The 18,831-nt window shown below is 39.4% G+C and overlaps 1 protein-coding gene and 1 pseudogene across 4 annotated transcripts in view; both read right to left on the bottom strand.

Moving 5' to 3' along the window:
* Positions 1 to 1,650: 1,650 nt before the first annotated feature.
* HP1BP3 (heterochromatin protein 1 binding protein 3) overlaps positions 1,651 to 18,831 on the bottom strand; it is a 48,986-nt gene continuing 31,805 nt past the window's right edge. For 2 of the 3 annotated variants that reach the window (XM_003783826.2, XM_012801554.2), the window contains exons 8-12: positions 18,362 to 18,452; positions 9,371 to 9,530; positions 6,722 to 6,833; positions 3,845 to 3,958; positions 2,968 to 3,419 (exon numbers count right to left, since the gene is read on the bottom strand). In XM_003783826.2, the coding sequence (XP_003783874.1) occupies positions 3,125 to 3,419; positions 3,845 to 3,958; positions 6,722 to 6,833; positions 9,371 to 9,530; positions 18,362 to 18,452 (772 nt within the window). In that variant the 3' untranslated portion in view covers positions 2,968 to 3,124. Of the gene's footprint in view, positions 3,420 to 3,844; positions 3,959 to 6,721; positions 6,834 to 9,370; positions 9,531 to 18,361; positions 18,453 to 18,831 lie in introns of all 3 variants that reach the window. The other variant, XM_012801553.1, reaches the window with a different exon arrangement.
* LOC100954250 lies at positions 11,679 to 13,912 on the bottom strand (annotated as a pseudogene). Its single transcript, XR_002771800.1, has one exon. The product of XR_002771800.1 is annotated as a 60 kDa heat shock protein, mitochondrial pseudogene (transcript).

Below are 18,831 nucleotides of genomic sequence, written 5' to 3'. Positions count from 1 at the left end.
CTCAAGCTATCCCCCTGGGTAGAGTGCCATGGCATCATGCTCACAGCAACCTCCAACTCCTGGGCTCAAGCGAGTCTCCTGCCTCAGCCTCCCAAGTCGCTGGGACTACAGGCGCCTGCCACGCCTGGCCATTTTTTGGTTGCAGCCATCATTGTTGTTTGGCGGGCCCGGGCTCATGTAGTTATTCTTTATAAAGATGGCAGAGATTAGTTTCTTAAAGAAAATTCAACAGAGACACCATTTTGCCATCTACAGACAACAGTCTCTAAGCACTTCTTTATCAAGTGGTTGTTTAGTGGTTTTTTGTACTTACCAATAGTTTTGGGTCTTCAGCTTAGTGCTGCAGAAGTGAGTGACCATCTCTTCTACCCAGAAAACACAAAAGCAACTCTACATCAATCAGAAGTTACAGGGAAAATAGTTGAATAGTTATTTCCAATTAAGGGAAGAATTTCTCTCCTTTCATGGGTAAAATGCATTTTTGCTTAACTCAAAGAGAGATAAAGTAATTAATATAATTTTTCGGGTTCCAAATATGGGAAATCTTAATTATAATCCTGAATTTTCACAGTTTATTGGCTAGAGATGGTGGCTCATGACTGTAATGCCAGCATTTTGGGAGGCTGAGGCAGCAGCATGATTTGAGCCCAGGAGTTCAATACCAGCCTAGACAACATAGTGAGACCCCAGCTCTATAAAAACATTTAAAAAAATTAACTAGGAGTGGTTTGGTGCGTATAGCTCAGCAGCTAGGGCGCCAGCCACATACAACGGAGATGGCGGATTCAAATCCAGCCCAAGGCCTGCCAAACAATGACAACTACAACCAAAAATAGGCAGGCCAGTTGTGGCAGACAGCTATAGTCCCAGCTACTTGGGAGGGTGAGGCAAGAGAATAGCTTAAGCCTAAGAGTTTGAGGTTGCTGTGACCTGTGACGCCATGGCCCTCTACCCAGGGCGACAGCTTCAGACTCTGTCTCAAAAAAAAAACACAAAAAACAAAAAACAAAGAGAAAAAACCAGGAGTGGTGGTGCACACCCAGCTCAAGTGCAATGATCCTCTTCTCTTTTCCCTTTTACATGATGCTGAAGCAAACCGTCTTTATAGTTAATAGAATGTCAAGATTGGAAGGGACCTTAAATGATCTAAATTTCCTACCCTACAACACTTAAGTACTTGATATGCAATACAACTACCAAGTGATTACTCAGTACATCTTTTTAAAAGCAGTATGATAAAACAAAGAAACCAACCCAAATCCTCCATTTTTTGATTGCAGAAGAGAATTCTGAGCACAGGTACCTATATATTTATACGATCAAGAATCATTACTTGCTAAACAGCACAAGAGAAATTAGAATTACCTTCTAGAATTAGGATTCATCTGTTATACTTTGCAGTGCTATAATTTCTTCTAGTCCAAGGACTTAATCTGAACATTGAATATTTGTTGAATATACAACATTTTCATTAATTAAATAATAAGCATTCAACATAACTAGAAACATCAAAAGCAAATAAACTGGAGCTTGTATTTAAAAAGGAAAATGGTAGTCTCCATTTGCAAGGAACAGAAAAGACTCAAGTGAGGGCAAAACTTTACTTCTGAAGATATACTAGAAAACTTTTAAATATAAGCTACAGTTCACCAGCTTTTAAAATTTCATGTTTATTCATATTTTTCAAAATATATGTACATAAAAAAAGGAAGATTTACAACAGGAAAGATTGCCTTACATGCAACACAAATTCCAATGAACTCATGATGGGATCACACATGATTATGATCTAATTCAAGCCAATCTTTTCTCAAGTCCATTTCTCAGCCATACTTCAGGCGACAGAAGGGATCCCAGGAAACAATGCAAGTGGAATGAAAAAGAAACATTTTTTGCCTCTGGCAGCACTCAAGGGGCCAGAAGATGTACTCCAGAAAGTTTAAGACAATTACAATGTCAAGTGCCACAGGGAAAAGAAATAACCAGAAATTGGTATTTTTCAAGTAGAAAGCTAGTACTATTTAACACAACTTCACAATACTAAAACCAATACAAATAAGAAAGGGTTAGGTAGTAGGGCTTCATTTACTTTTTTTCCTTTTTTTAGTATCTCAAAAAGGAAGCCACTTGCTTGATATCAAAAAGTGCTATGGAAAGAAAGGAGGGGAAAAAAACTCAGATGAATCTGGAATCTAGTTTATTTTAGCAAATTGCATGTTTTTCCACTTAACATTTCTACATTAGCAATGATGTAACTCTCCAACATTTTCTTATGAAAAAGGCAAACAGGAAGTGACAACTCATGCTCCAAATATTAAAAACAAACAAACAAAATTTAAACATTTCATCAAGATTTGTTTTGATTTTTGGTAACACAGGTTAAGACCAGAAATCACAGACTCAATCAATATATTCCTATACTTTCTCTTCACTCAAAAACCAAGTGGTATATAGAATTTGTGCTTGCTGTTCAGGGAATGCAATGCTCTAGGCTGGTGAAAAATACCTGGAAATTAATCTATGTGAAAGGTGGCTGAAAGGAGTCATGTGTCTTCAAAATCTAATGAAGATCATACTGTTTTGGCTTATTCCCAAAGCTGTCTCTGTGTTTATAGTTGGAGAGAAAGGGTTAGTGGAGCAGTTTTTATAAATAAGATTATTACAGCTATCACTGAAGTCTCCAGGCAAGAGGCGTCAATTCAGTCAGTGCTATCCTGCCTCCTTTTACTTCTAGCCCCTGACCAGCATCCTGTTCTTGATGCTTTCCACAAATATAAAAATCTTTGCAAAATGTTTAGATAAAACTGGAAGAAAAACATAAGTCAAAGCATAAAAACAACTGGGGTTTTGGGTAGGGAGAACAAAATACAAGTATGGATTACACACTTTAGGAAAGTCCAGGATTATTGAAGAAATTAAAATGACTGAGGGAAGGGGCAGGCACCAAGAACAGCACCTAAAACTAAGAAATGCCTAAACTGGTTTATTCATATTCCCTCCACACAATGTTCATAAGGGAGGTAAACAAAGTAATTTTAAAAGCATGAAAACTAAAACAAATGCACACTGACCTTAGAAAATAATATTTTTAATTTCATCATGATACCCTTTTTTCCTATAAAATTTACTTTTTCGCTTTGAAAGTCTTCTTCATGGTAGATTTGCCCTTGCCAGGCAATTTCACTTCCTTTCTCACACTGGCTGTAGACTTCTTTGAAGAGCCACCACCTGGTTTCTTGATGACTGAGGGTGAGGGTCTGGCTTTCTTGGCAGGAGTTTTGGCCTTAGGAGGGGCTTTCTTGGGCAGGGGCCTAGCTTTTCCCCTCTGGGCAGCTGGGATTTTAGGTGCAGGCTTGGAACCTCTCTGCTTCATAGACGCAGCCTTCCCTGGGGACTTGGCTGGGGTTTTCTTCAGTAACCTATAAGGACCAAAGAGCAAAGGCAATCATAAGATGTCACCTATGTTAAGGTCAAAAATGTGACTAGAGGCTTTACTAAAATTGTATAAATATCTGAATAAAAATTCAACCAATTTATGGAAACCTACACATTAATTCAATGGTACTTTTCCTACAGTAATATGAAATTGTTTTTCTTTGAATAACTCAATTATAAATATACACAGGATTGACCAAAGAGTAAACTATGTATTCACAGCACGTTCTACATTCTGAGCCTCTGACATTTTCAACGGAGAAGATAAATTCAAAAGTTACACAAAGAACCTGAGAAGGATCATGAATGTCAAAATACTTTCCCTCGTCAGCCCCTCCTATCAGTACCATTTTTAGCTCTAAAATATTTATTATCCTCTCCACAAGATGGGATTTTCAGACATCCACACCTTCTCTTAGGTGGTGGCTCGTCATCCTCAGAATCTTCTTCTGATGACTCATCTTCATCTTCATCCTCATCTTTAGAATCATCTGGCTCTTTCTTTGGAAACAGAACTCCTGGGCTATGGGGGAAAAAAAATTAGGTAAAAGAAGAAGTCCCATACAGGACAAGGAAAATAACGGAAACTCAGATGCTCTTCTCTGGACATTCTCAACTTCTTCCCAACCTCCACCTATAATGTCAAGTTAGACTACATATATAAGGATACAATTTAACCTATTTTGAACACACAAGTCACGACAAATCTATAAAAGTCCCAAATCATACCTCATTCCCTTTCTCTTTCACATCACCAGCCACTAGAGAGCTCAGCCATGGCTCTGTGCTACCTCATGGCTGTAGGCCTCAACTAGGCCACAAGGTGATCAAGAACATGAGCAAGCCTAGGCACAGCTAACACTGCAGGTGCCCCACCAAACACATTAAGTTTCTGTGGGACATGATATGAGAAATGAGTGGCTTTGCCCTACGTGAGCAGCATGCCATGAAGGTCCAAGGACAAATGGACTCTAAAGTCTTGTCAAGGAAAGGATGGGGGCCGGCACGGTGACCCACGCCTATAATCCTAGCACTGTGGGAGGCTGAGGTCGTTAGATAGCCTGAGCTTACAGGGTGGAGACCAGCCTAAGCAAGACTGAGACCTTGTCTCTAAAAACAGCCGGGCATTGTGGTGGGTGCCTGTAGTCCCAGCTACTCGGGAGGATGAGGCAAGAGAATCGCTTAAGCCCAAGAATTTGAGATTGCTGTATTGAGGGTGACACGGTGAGACTCTTCTATCAAAAAAAAAAAAAAAAAACAAGAAAACAAAAAAAGAAAAGGATGAGGACACACATCATCCAAGTTAGAGGAAGTGGAAGAAGCTCAGCAATGTCCTAGCCACAATGAGGAAAGCTGGAGAAGGATTGAGCAACCCCCTCCCCACACAATGAAACCTTTATAGAAGAAAAAAAAGGACCTTTAATAATTTAGTAAACAATTACTTAAACTCCTAATACATGTCTATATTAGCCAATGAGTATACAGAGAATGGACTATGCAGCAGTCATTTTTGCTCTTATAATAGTGTCAAAAGATATCAATGTTTACAGAGACCTCAAAAGACTAAATCTCTTCAAAGTTGTAGAGAAATCTGGCAAGGATCCCCTAAGTCATCTTGGCTCTAAATAGTAGAAATCCAGATTCCTTTAGTATTTTTTTTTTTTTTATGAGACAGAGTCTCACTTTGTTACCCTTGGTTGAGTGCCATGAGTCGTCTCTCACAGCAACCTCAAACTCTTAGGCTTAAGTGATTCTCTTGCCTCAGCCTCCCAAGTAGCTGGGACCACAGTCCCCTGCCACAATGCCTGGCTATTTTTTTAAGAGACAAGGTCTCCTTTTGGTTGCAGCTGGTCTCAAACTCCTGAGCTCAATCAAGCCACCCGCCTCAGCCTTTCAGAGTGCTAGGATTACAGGCATGAGCCATTGTGCCTGGCCCTTTTTTCGAGACAGTGTCTCATGTTTTTGTTCTAGGTTAGAGTGCTGTGGCCTTAGCCTAGTTGATAGCAACCTCAGAGTCCTGGGCTCAAACAACCCTCCTGTCTCAGCCTCCTGAGTAGCTGAACTACAGGCACCTGCCACAAGACTCAAGATTGGTCTCACTCTTGCCCAGGTTGGTCTCCAGCTCCTCAGCTCAAGCAATTCTCCCACTTCAGCCTCCCAGAGCTAGGATTACAGGTATGAGTCACCATGCCCAGACTTTAATATGTCTTTAAATAATGAAAAAAAAATTTAATTATTTATTTTAATGATGGAATCTTGCTATGTTGCCCAGACTGGACTTAAACTACCAGGTTCAGGTAATCCCTCCTACCTTGCCTTCTGAGTAAATAGGCCTATACCATCTTCCTGGCAAATTATTACATTTTATATGTGTAATCTTGAGAATTAAATTTAATGGCTAATGTTTGAAAAAATTCATAAAATATGCATTTAGCCAAGTAACACTTATGATTGTACACAGAAAATAACATAAAGTTAGACTGTAGTCTTACTAAATTAGGGTCGTAGCAGTACACGTCATGGTACTTCACTGGAAATTAAAATATAAGAAAATTATTTAGCATCAGTGCACAGAACAATTCCTAGCCCTAGGAGGTGTTCAATACTTTTAGTTTTTAAATAAATGTCGCTGTCCCTAAGAAGTATGAAGAAGGTAGAGAAAGGATTTGGTATTTTTTGGCGACAGAGTTGCTCTCATTCTGTTGCCCTGGGTAGAGTATCGTGGCATTGTAGTTCACAGCAACCTTAAATCTTTGGCTTCAAGCAATCCCTTGCCTCCAGAGTAAGAATTCTTGAAAACAGGTGATGTTCTCCCTATTTGATATTGGAGAATTAAAACATATATAATCCTCCAATAACCTTTTTACTTGATAAAGAAGGAATGAAGATCAAGTTGAACATTCACGATCTCAAAGAATTTGATGCTTATTTCAAAAACAGCTGGCTAACTATGCTCTAGCAAGATAGCCAAAACTCCCGTTCTTATTTAAACTGCAGTCCATTTATATGCAGAATTTTTTCAACCAAACACAGATCAGAAATAATAGTGTTCTCAAGTGGTAAACGTATATGTATGGAAAGCTAACTTTGTAGATATGCAGGTTCCACAAGGCCGACTGTGGACTTGAGTATGCATGGGGCTTCAATCCCCCTCATATACCAGGGATAACTGTATTTCCAGTTCAGTGTAACAGTAACAAGGGTAAAAGTAAGTTAAACTAAGCCTACAGCACTGAATGAGATTTTAAATTTACAATGACCTACTTATTACAGGGTAAGTGCTTACCTGGGGTAATAGGGAAAACAGAGCTGGAAGGTGCCACTGAACCCTTTCCCAGAGATCTGTTCCATCCACCCGTTCTTTTCACACTTCTGCAGGGTTTTCTTCAGCAAATGCACTGAACAAAAAATTCAAAAATCAAGAAAGTTACCCCCAATTATTCAGATTTGCTAAGTCTCTCAACCACAATTAGATGCCAACAAATTCAATGTCCTGTCACATAAGGTGAATCCTCTTTGGTCAAAAGGTATTTATTCGTTAAAATATTTATTTAGAGCTTGAGAGCCACAGCATAGTAGCTACCGCACCAGCCACAGACACTGAGGATGGCTGGTTCAAACCCAGCCCAGGACTGCTAAACAACAATAAATACAACAACAACAAAAAAGGCAGGCATTGTGGCGGGTGCCTGTAGTCCCAACTACTTGGGAGGCTGAGGCAAGAGAATCGCTTAAGCCCAAGAGTTTGGGGTTGCTGGGAGCTATTATATGACAGGACTCTACCAAGGATGACATAGTGAGACTCTGTCTCAAAAAAAAAAAAAAAAAAAAAATTTTAGAGCCAATAAATTTGACAAGAGTTAAATTAAAAAATTAAGTCAAATTCCTCATTTCACAGTTTTAGCTCAGAATGGTCAAGCAACCTGAACCCAGAACAGTTAAGTGACTTGCCCTAAGGTAGCACATAAATGGTCAACAGCAGGGCTAAAACTAAATATTTCATTGTTTTAAACATTTATTGATACATAGGTATTGATAATCATCTAGGAAAATTATTTTACAAAGATGAACAAAACCAATTCCTCGCAAAAGAGCAAACAGTAACGAAACAATATTGTGTTTCCTCGTGCCTCAATCTCTTAGAGACATATTAAAAAATGTATTTTATAGTGACTGAGCATCTAAAAAAAGATGCACAATCATGAAACTCAAAAAGTTGAGTTGTTGAACTCAAATTCATCTTCTGTTAAAATATTTGGCTAAGAATAAAAAATCATGAAATAGCCTCTAAGGGTTAACATACACAATTAAACACAATATATGAAGTACATGAGCCAGGCACAATGGCTAGAATCCTAGAACCTTGGGATGCCACGGGAGGAGCACTTGAGGCCAGGAATTTGAGACCATCTGAACAAAATAGCAAGACTTCATTTCTATAAAAATACAAAAATTAGCCAGATGTGGCAGTATGCTCTTGTTGGCCCAGCTACTTGGAAGGCTGAGGCCAGAGGAACACTGGAGCCTAAGAGTTTGAGGTTGTAGTTAGCTATAATAAAGCCGCTGCACTCAAGCTTGGGCAACAAAGCAAAGTCCCCCACCTCAAAAAAAAAAAAAAAGGCAAAAATAGGTGTTTTAAACCTAGAGATTTATCTAAATTAGAATAAAAATATGTGGCTCAGTGCCCATAGCTCAGTGGTTAGGGTGTTGGTCACATGCATTGGAGCTGGTGGGTTTGAACCCAGCCAGGGCCTGCTAAAAAAACAGTAACAGTTAACAACAAAAAATAGCCAGGCATTGTGGCAGGTGCCTGTAATCTCAGTTACTCAGTAGGCTGAGGCAAGAGAACCACAGCAACTCTACCAAGGGTGACATAGTGAGACTCTATCTCAGACCAAAAAAAAAAGAATAAAAATATGTTATCAGAAAAATTTCATAGAAAATCAACTTCTGATCAATAGACACTTACATTAAGGATAAGTTGCATTTGTTTTGTTTTTTGAGACAAGAGTCTTATTATGTCACCCTCGGTAGAGTGCTGTAGCATCATAGCTCACAGCAACCTCAAACTCTTGGGCTTAAGCAATTCTCTTGCCTCAGCCTCCCAAGTAGCTGGGACTAGAGGTGCCTGCCACAACGCCCAGCTATTTTTGTTATAGTTGTCATTGTTGTTTAGCTGGCCCGGACCTGGTTCAAACACACCAGCCTCAGTGCATGTGACCAGAGCCATAACCACTGTGCTACAGGAACTGAGACTTGTTTTTCTTTTTTAATAATAATATATTTGCAGCCAGCAATGGTGGCTTATGCCTGTAATCCCAGCACTTTGGGAATACAAAGCAGGAGGATCAGACGGGCGTGGTGGGTCACCTGTGCTCAGAGGTTCAAGACCAGCTGAAGATCCGCCTGAGGCAGAGTGAGCCAGAGTGAGACCCCGTCTCTGCAACAACAAGACAGCCGGACCTTGTGATCCCAGTTACATGGGGGGGCAAGAAAACACTACAGGAGGAAGAAGTAATTAAAAAAAAAAACCAAAAAAACAAAAAACAAAAACAAAGCAGGAGGATCGCTTGAGGCCAGAATTCAAGACCAGCCATGGCAATGAGAGATCCCATCTCTACAAAAAAAATACAAAAATTAGCCAGTTGTGGTGGTCCATCCTGGTAGTCTGAGATACTCAGGAAGAAGAGAGGAGGATCACCTAAGTCTAGGAGTCTGAAGTTGCAGTGAATTGTGACTGTGCCACTATACTGCAGCCTAGGCAGCAGCAGAAGACCCTGTGTCTTTAAAACAAAACAAAAAAATTGTGAAGCTATTCTCTGCTGGTTTTGGGAGTCAGCAATAAGTACTCTTATGTTAGTAGTATGATCACTAAAGTTATCTCAAAAGAAAAATTCCCTAATCCCAGTTAAATGCATGCGATTCTGAGTCTTACTTTGATAGTTGGAATTGGTCCCTGGGTGGTTCTCCAGGACATATTTCTTCAGAGCAGTGGTAGAGCAGGTCTTCGGCTCATTCATGGCAGCAATGGCAGACAAGATTGCATATTCCATCAGGCTTCCACCAAGCAGGGGTTTCTCCCCTGATTTCTTCAGCTGTTTTCCAAGGAGGAAGAGAAAAGCATCAAGACAACACTCTCCCAAAGCAGGTCAAGACAAGACTCCTCTGCACCAGGTGGGTCGGAGTTCCTGCATTAGCACAGATATGTTTTACAATAAATTTTCAGGTTAGGGACTTTCTCTTTCATTCACCAGGTATTCAACCTAACTGAGGACTCCTAAACCTCACAGATAATTTCTCCTTCCATCTACCCTACAACTGCAATAGTCAACCTAACCCAAAGATACCTGTTATAGCCTCAATAAATCAAGACTCTTTTGAGAATACTTCCTTTTTCTGAATCTACAGAATGAAGTACAGCTTACTGTTGAACAACATGGGTTTGTATACATGGATTTTCTTTTGTTTCTGCCACCCCTGAGATAAGACCAATTCACCTCAACCTACTCAATATGAAGACAAAAAGGATGAAGATCTTAAAGATGATCCTCTTTCATTTAATAATAAATATTTTCTCTTCCTTATGATTTTCTTAACATTTTCTTTTCTGTAGGTTACTTTATTATTGTAATACAGTATATAATACATACAACATAGAAAATACGTTTGTTAACCAATGTTTATATTGTCAATAAGGCTTCCGCTCAACAGTTTGCAATTAGTAGGTAAATTTCTAGGGAGTCAAAAGTTATATGCAGATCTTTGACTGCAGGGAGATGAAAAGGGAGCATCAGTGCCCCAAGCCCTGTGGTTGTTCAAGGTCAGTTGTAGGTACAAAAGTAGTAAGTAGCCTCATTAATAATCCCATAAGGAAAACTGTAAAGGAAAATTTTGATAAGTATGTCATATAAGATTATATAGCATATTTCAAGATGATAGGCAAGGCTGAGAACAAAGAGTATTATTCATAAGCAAAAAGAAAAAGGAGAAAATTAGGAGTCCTCTACAATAGTGGTTAGTGGTTCTCAAAGACTGGTCCACAACTTTCTGGGGGGGTGGGGGGGGGTGGGTCCTGAAATTCTTTCAGAGGATTTACACGGTCAAAACGATTTTTATAATAAAACTAAAATGTGATTTGCCTTTTCCACAGCACTGATGATGCAGAACCAATGGTGGATAAAACTGCTGCCACCTTAACACAAATCAAGGCATAGGCACAAAAATATGGTTATTATCTTCCTTAACTGCTATGTACTATGGTTTAAAAGAAGAATAGCACCAATTCACTTACAAATGCTCTTGATAAAGTAGTATAAGTATTTTATTACATTTCAATCCTTGAGTGTGTCTTTTTAGTATTTTATGGGTTGAAACAATGAGAATACATAAAGCATCATGGCTACACATGGAGGGATGATATTCTTCAGGAAAAGCACATCTGTGATTATATGAGTTAGGAGTTGAAGTAGTTATACTTTTCTTGGAATACCTTTTTTACTTGAAAAAATAACTGATAAACTAGGGTAATTTAGACATGGGCATAGGGTAGACAGCATCTTGTCTTGATTCATCTTGAGAATGAATTAAATGACCCTGTCACTTCAAGTCAAACAATGTTATAAAAATCTAACTTTTTGAAAGAAAACTTAATTGTGGGAAATTTGTATCTATCATTGTGAGCTTGTTATTATCTTCCCAATTATTTAAATACTGTTTTTACGAGATCGATAGCTGATACCAATGATTGCAATTTTTGTCATGGTATGATGAAATACCAACATTTGGAAAATCTGCCACTGATTTCCCAATGACGAACTCACCTCATGTTACAAAAATATGCATGGTAAAAAGATCTACTCAAAGTTCAAAAGGGATCAATGGATTTTAAGGTAACAGTATAAGAAGTTCACTGGGGCTTGGCGCCTGTGGCTCAATCGGCTCAGGTGCCAGTCACATACACCTAAGGTCGCGGGTTCGAATCTCCAGCCCAGGACCACCAAACAACAATGATGGCTGCAACCAAAAAAAAAAAATGGCCAGCACTGTGGCTGGCGCCTGTAGTTCCAGCTACTTGGGAGGCTGAGGCAGGAGACTCGCTTAAGCCCAGGAGTTGGAGGTTGCTGTGAGCTGTGATGCCACTGCACTCTACCCAGGGAGATAGCTTGAGTCTCTGTCTCAAAAAAAAAAAAGAAGTTCACTGGTATGGTTTCAAGTGCCACATGGCAACCTTTTATTTTTATTTATTTTAACTTTAAATTTTTATTACACAAAGGTTGCCACATAATTGGATATTTCTCAACTTTGTATACAATTATTCTTACTCTCCACAGAAAGGCTGCTTCTTAACTTTTTATCTGGTGATGGCAAGCACTAAAATTCTGATTTTAACAGAATAGTAGTAAAAATGCCTCAGTGATTTAAGTTGAAAGCAGTATACTGGTACATGGCTCTTGCACCTAGTATCAGGAATGTACAAATGTCTTTTTATTCAAAAATACAAAATAAATTATCTCTAGGCATGGACAATGGATGACAGCAGTAAACAATCATATTTGTCAACTGAAACCAGTAACTGGTGGCAATAGTGATTTTCTTAAACATTAGTCAGTCTTTTCTTCACGTTCTTCAACTGACTTCTCTGAAGTTGAGGAACACCGCCTTGAGCTTCCTGTCACAGTTCATTAATGGTAAAGCACTATTCAAGGAATTAGAACATGCCACCTCCTATGCCACCCATTGCACCCACTCCAGGGTCCTTCTCTTCTTTAGGAAGTTCTGTGACTACAACTTCTGCTGTAGTTAACAGAGAAGCCACCCCAGCAGCATCCAGTAAAGCAGTTCTTACCACCTTTGTTGGATCAGTGATTCCTTTTTCCACTATATTCACAAAATCTCCAATCATAGCATCATAACCAACTTCTGTGGAACTTCGCATTATTTTCTCCACTGTCAAAGATCCTTCAACACCTGGATTCTTAGCGATGGTCACTACAGGAATTTTGAGTGTTCTTTTAATAATTTCTATACCAATTTTTTGATCTTCATTAGCTGGAGTTAGTGAGTCCAAGGCTGGGATGCACCGAAGCAGAGCACAGCCCCCTCTGAGAACAATGCCTTCTTCAATAGCAGCTCTTATGGCATTAAGGACGTCTGTAACTCTTTTTCTTTTCATTTACTTCAACATCACTTGTTCCACAAACCTTCAGCACAGCTACTCCATCTGAAAGTTTTGCCAGACGTTCTTTTAGTTTTTCCTTTTCATATTCACTTGTAATCTCTAACTGCTCAACAATTTCTTGAATACGTTTTTCAGTTTGAGCCTTGTCACCTTTTCCTTTCAAGAGCACAGTATCATCTTTGGTTACAATGACCTCTCCAATTTTTCTTAAGTCATGAAGCTGAACATCTTCAATATTTAGGGTCAACTCTTCTCCGAACACTGCACCACCAGAAGCAATAGCTATGTCTTTAAGCTGGTTCTTCCTTTTATCACCAAAACCTGGAGCTTTGACTGCTACAACTTGAAGACAAACTTTTAGCCTATTCAAAATGAGTGTGCTTAGAGCTGCTCTATCAACATCTTCAGCAATTATGACCAAAGGCTTACGGTGAGCACTGGCAATTTCAAGAGCAGGTATGATTGACGGGACACTAGAAATTTTCTTTTCACTTAATAGAACATAGGCATCCTGGAATTCACATTTCTGACCTTTTGATGTGTTAATAAAATATGGAGAAATATAACCTTGATCAAACTTCATGCCTTCAATAATTTCTAAATCATTCAGTGTTTTCCCATCCTTCATTGTTATGACACCTTTTCTTCCAACCTTTTTCATTGCATCAGAAATGCTGCCGCCAATTTCTTTGTCTCCATTTGCAGAAATCGTAGCAACCTGAACAATAAAATCTGCAGGGGTTATCACAGGTTTAGACTGCTTCTTCAGTTCAGCAATGACAGCATTAATAGCTAACATCACACCTCTCCTGATTTCCACTGGATTAGCACCTTTGCTAATCTTTTTGAAGTCTTCCTTGGCAATAGACCGTGGCAACACAGTGGCAGTGGTGGTACCCTCCCCAGCCTCTTCGTTTGTGTTACTGGCAACATTCTGAATAAGCTTAGCTCCAATATTTTTATATTTATCCTTTAAGTCAATTGACTTTGCAGTCACACCATCTGTTGTTACTTTGGGACTTCCCCAACTCTGTTCAACAATCACTGTTCTTCCCATTGGCCCCATTGTAACAGCTACAGCATCGGCTAAAAGGTCTATACCTTGAGGCACTAAGGCTCAGGCATCTGCGCCAAATTTTCTATCTCTGGCATAAGCCTGAGTGAGATGGGGAGCCAGTGCCCTGGACACTGGTCTTATCTGGTGAAGAACTGTGGGTAATCAAAGCATTTCTGTGGGGCGGCGGCAGGGCGTGCATGCAGTGTGGCAGGTTGTCAGCAGCAAGTGAGGGTGGCAACTAACGTTTTAGGAATCACATAAATCAATCAGCATAACTGATCACATTAACAGAATAAAGGACACAAACCACACAATCATCTCATTAGACACAGAAAAAGCATTTGACAAATCCAACAGTCTTTCATGATGAAAATTCTCAACAAACTAGGAATATAGAACTTTTTCAAGCTGACAATAGGCATCCATGAAAAATCTACCAGCTGGTGCAAAGACTGAATGCTTTCTAAAATAAAAAACAAGGAAAGAATGTCTGCTCTTATCACTTCTATTCAATACTGTTTTGAAGGTTCTATCTAGAATAATCAGGCCAGAAAAAGAAGTAAAAGATATCCTGATTGAAAAGGAAGAAGTAAAATCATTTTTATTTACAGATAACATGAGCCTGTACATAGAAAAGTCCAAGGAATCTACAAAAGTACCACTAGAACTAGTAAATAAGTTCAGCAAGGCTGCAGTATACAAGACCAATAGACAATTGCTTCTTGGCCTTTTGTCTAGGATCAAGTGAAGATCAGTAGACAAATCAGTTATACCTCTTTAAGCTAGCATGAATAATCTGAAAATGAAAGAAAACACTTCCATTCACTATAGCATGGAGAAAGAATAAAACACTTGGGAATAAATTTAACAGAAGAAATTCAAGACTTTTACACACAACACTGCTGAAAGAAATCACATAAAAAGATAGTCAATGTTCATGGATTGAAAAACCCAACACTGTAAAGAGAGTGATTCATTCCAAATTGATCTACAGGTTCAACACAATTCCTACCAAAATCCCAGCTGTTTTTGTTTTTTCTTCTTGTGGAAATTAACAAGTGGATCCTAAGATTTGAATGGCATTGCAAGGGACCTAGAATAAACAAAATATTCTTGCAAAAGAGGACTTTACAAGTCAACATTTCAAAACTCATTATTTTAAAGCCCACAGTCATCAAGACAGTATAGTACTGGCATTAAGGATGCACATATAGAGCCAATGAAACAGAATTCAGAGTCAAGAAATAAACTCTAATATTTGTGGTCAACTGATTTTTTTTTTTTTTTTGACAGAGTTTCACTTTGTCACCCTCAGTAGAGTGCCATGACATCTTAGCTCACAGTAACCTCAAACTCTTGGGTTCAAGTGATTTTCTTGCCTCAGCCTCCCAAGTAGCTAGGACTACAGGTGCTCGCCACAACACGTATTTTTTTTTTTTAAAGAGATGGGGTCTTGCTCTTGCTTAGGCTGGTCTCAAACCCATGAACTCAGGCAATCCACCAGCCTTGGCCTCCCAGAGTGCTAGGATTAGAGGTGTGAGCCACCATGCTCCCCCACCTTTTGAGAATCTTGCTCTGTTGCCCCAGGTTTGAGTGCCATGGCAATAGCCTAGCTCAAAGCAACCTCAAACTCCCCGGCTCAAGTGATCTTCCTGTCTCACCTTCCCAGTGGCTGGAATTACATTTACCCACCTCAATGCCCAGCTAATTTTTTCTACTTATGAGACATGGTCTCAGTCTTTGCTCAGGCTGATCTCAAACTTCTGAGCTCAAGTGATCCTCTAGCCTCACTCCCCCCTCTCCCCCAGAGTGATAGGATTACAGGCTTGAGCTACCTTGCCTAGTTCAGTCAACTGACTTTTGATAAGGTGCCAAGGCAATTTAATGAGGAAAGGACAGTATTTTCAATATATGGTTCTAGACAGTTGGATATCCATATGCAAAATGATAAATTATAAACCTGACCTCATGCTATAAACAAAATTTAATATGGATTATAGACCTTATAGACATAAGTGCCCAAATTAAAATACTCAGAAAGAAATTTTAAAACATCTCTTAAAAACCTTGTAGGAGCAAATTTTCATTTATTTAAGTTAGGCAGTGATTCCTTAGATACAGTAGTTATATGAGCAATTTTAAAAATGATAAATGGAATTTTAGTAAAATCAAATACTTTGTGCTTCAAAAAATACTGACAGCCAGGCACGGTGGCTCACACCTTTAATCTTTAGCAGTTTGGGAGATAAGGGGGATAGACTGCTTGAGCTTAGGAGCTGAAGACCAACTTGAACAAGAGCAAGAATAAGAGCCAAAGCAAGATCCTGTCTCTACTAAAAATAAGAAGACTAGCTGGGCATTTTGGCAGGTGCCTATAGTCCCAGCTACTTGGGAGGCTGAGGCAAGAGGATAATTTCAGCCCACGAGTTTGGAAGTCGCTGTGAGCTATGATGTCACAGCACTCTACCTAGGGCACACAGAGTTTAGACTCTGTCTCCTAAACAAAAAAAAAAAAAAAAAAAAAAAAAGAGAGAGAAAGGCTTGACACTTGTTGCTCAGTGGTTAGGGTGCAGGCCACATACACTGGGGTTGGCGGGTTAGAACCTGGTCCAGGCCTGCTAAAACAACAAAAAAATAGCCAGCATTGTGGTGGGCGCCTGTAATCCTAGCTACTTGGGAGGCTGAGGCAAGAGAATGGCTTAAGCCCAAGAGTTTGAGATTGCTATGAGCTGTGACACCACAGCACTCTATCAAGGGGTGACTTAGTGAGATTCTGTCTCCAAAAAAATAAAAAATAAAAAGATACTAAGGGAAAGCCACAGAATAGAAGAAAGCATTTACAAGTCAAATATCTGATGAGGGACATTTCTTTATATTAAAGAACCTCTTATAACAAATAACCCAATATTTTCTTTCTTTTTTTTTTGGAGATAGAATCTCACTATGCCAGCTTTTTTTTTTTTTTTTTTTTTTTGCAGTTTTTGGCCAGGACTGGGTTTGAACCTGCCACTTCCAGTATATGGGGCCGGCGCCCTATCCCTTTGAGGGGATACACAAAAGCCGTTTTTCTTTCTTTTTTTGGCCAGGGCTACGTTTGAAGCCACTACCTCTGGCATATAGGGTCAGCGCCCTACTCCTTGAGCCACAGGCGCCACCCTGTCAGCTATTTTTTTTTTAGAGATGGGGTCTTGCACTGGGCTCAGGATGGTCTCGAACCTCTGAGTTCAGGCAATCCACCTGCCTCAGCCTTCCAAGTGGTGGGATTACAGGTGTGAGCCACCACTCCCAGCAATAAATAACCCAATTTTTAAAATGAGTAAAGTACTTGAATAGACAATTCAAAGGAAATAAAACAAACAGCTATTAAGTGTCTGAAAAGATACTCAAAAATCAGCAGTCATTAGGGAAATGCCAATCAAAACCACATATTCAGGTTTGGCGCTCGTAGCACAGTAGTTACAGCACCAGCCACATGCACCGAGGCTAGTGGGCTTGAGCCCAGCCTAGGCCAGTTATAAAACAATGACAACTGCAACAAGAAGATAGCTGGGCGTTGTGGCAGGTACCTGGAGTCCCAGCTACTTGGGAGGCTGAAGCAAGAGAATCACTTAAGCCCAAGAGTTTGAGGTTACTGTGAGCTGTGATGCCACAGTACTCTATTGAGGGCAACATATTGAGACTCTGTCTCAAAACAAAACAAACACGCACATGTTCACTAGAATGAGTATAATAAAAGAATAACAAATGTAGGTGGGAATATGGAGAATCCCGAACCCTTATAAATTGCTGGAGGGAATATAAAATGGTGCAGGCACACTGCTAGTTTCTAAAAACACGAATTTACCATATGACCCAGCAAGTCCTAAAAACATACATCTGTACAAAGACATAAATATAAATGTTCAGACAGTAATAATAAACTAAAAAGTGGAAATAACCCAAATGTCCATCAACTCATGAATAGATTAAATGAGTGCGATCCACACAATGAAATATTATTTGGGAGGAAAAATCAAAGCACGACTATATGCTACAACATGAATAAAACTCAAAAACATTATGCTAAATAAAAGAAGCCAGTCACAAAATACCACAGTGTATGAAACATGCAAAAAAGGCCTATCTCTATATAAAGTAGATTAGTAGGTTGCCTGAGACTGAGTTATTGGAAATGAACACAAGGGCTCTTTAGGGAAATGTCCTAAAATTGGATTTTGATAGTTGTACAACTCTGTAGATTTACTAAAAATCACTGAATTATAAAGTATAACTTAAAATGAATATACCTTAAACAAACTATATTTCAATCAAGTTGTTAAAACAAACCACCAGGCTGGGCACCCACAGTTCAGTGATTAGGGCGTTGGCCACATGCTCTGGGGCTGGTGGGTTTGAACCTGGCCAGAGCCTGCTAAACAAAACAAAACAAAACAAGCCAGGTAGTGAGATGGGTGCCTGCAGTCACAGCTACTTGGGAGGCTGAGGTAAGAAAATCACTTAAGCCCAAGAGTTTGAGGTTGCTGTGAACTGTGACACCACAGCATTCTACCAAGGGTCACATAGTGAAACTCTGTTTCAAACAAACACCACCAAAAACTCCCCAAAGCTCTTTGGATTCCTCAATCAATTCTTACAGGTTCTGAAACCAAAAACTTTTGAGGACTACTTCTCTACAATCAAGACTTTGGCACCTGGAATGTCCCCGAAGCACCTTTGCCAGTTATCTGTTCTAACTGGCCTCTCTCTACTGCTCTCTGCAGAGCGTTCTTCAACAGCTGAGGCCTGCAGAGAAAAACAAAAAATAATGATAAATATATCAATGAAAGAAAAATTTAAAGAAATACATCCAGGGTTATTTGTAGACCTAAAGCTCTGATTCCTATTATATTGTAGTACTTTGTTAAAATGGGAGAAAAGGTAATAATAAAGTGCTGGCAAACTTAACACTCTTACACACAGAAACATGTACCATACAGAACCGATTTTGAAATTGCCAGGGCACTCTAAAAACCCACCATTTAGTACCACTAGACCACAGAGTGGCCAAACCGCATAATCAAAAAAAAGAAAGATACCTTTAAAGTATCATCCAACTCTGGAATTCTCTTGATACAAAATATTAAGCCAGTCTATTAGAAATTCATAGATGTGGCTCGGCGCC

Source organism: Otolemur garnettii, unplaced genomic scaffold (assembly GCF_000181295.1).
Source record: "Otolemur garnettii isolate 467f Iridium unplaced genomic scaffold, OtoGar3 scaffold00009, whole genome shotgun sequence".
Classification (NCBI taxonomy): Eukaryota; Metazoa; Chordata; class Mammalia; order Primates; family Galagidae; genus Otolemur; species Otolemur garnettii.
This window is presented reverse-complemented; position numbering and strand designations above follow the sequence as displayed.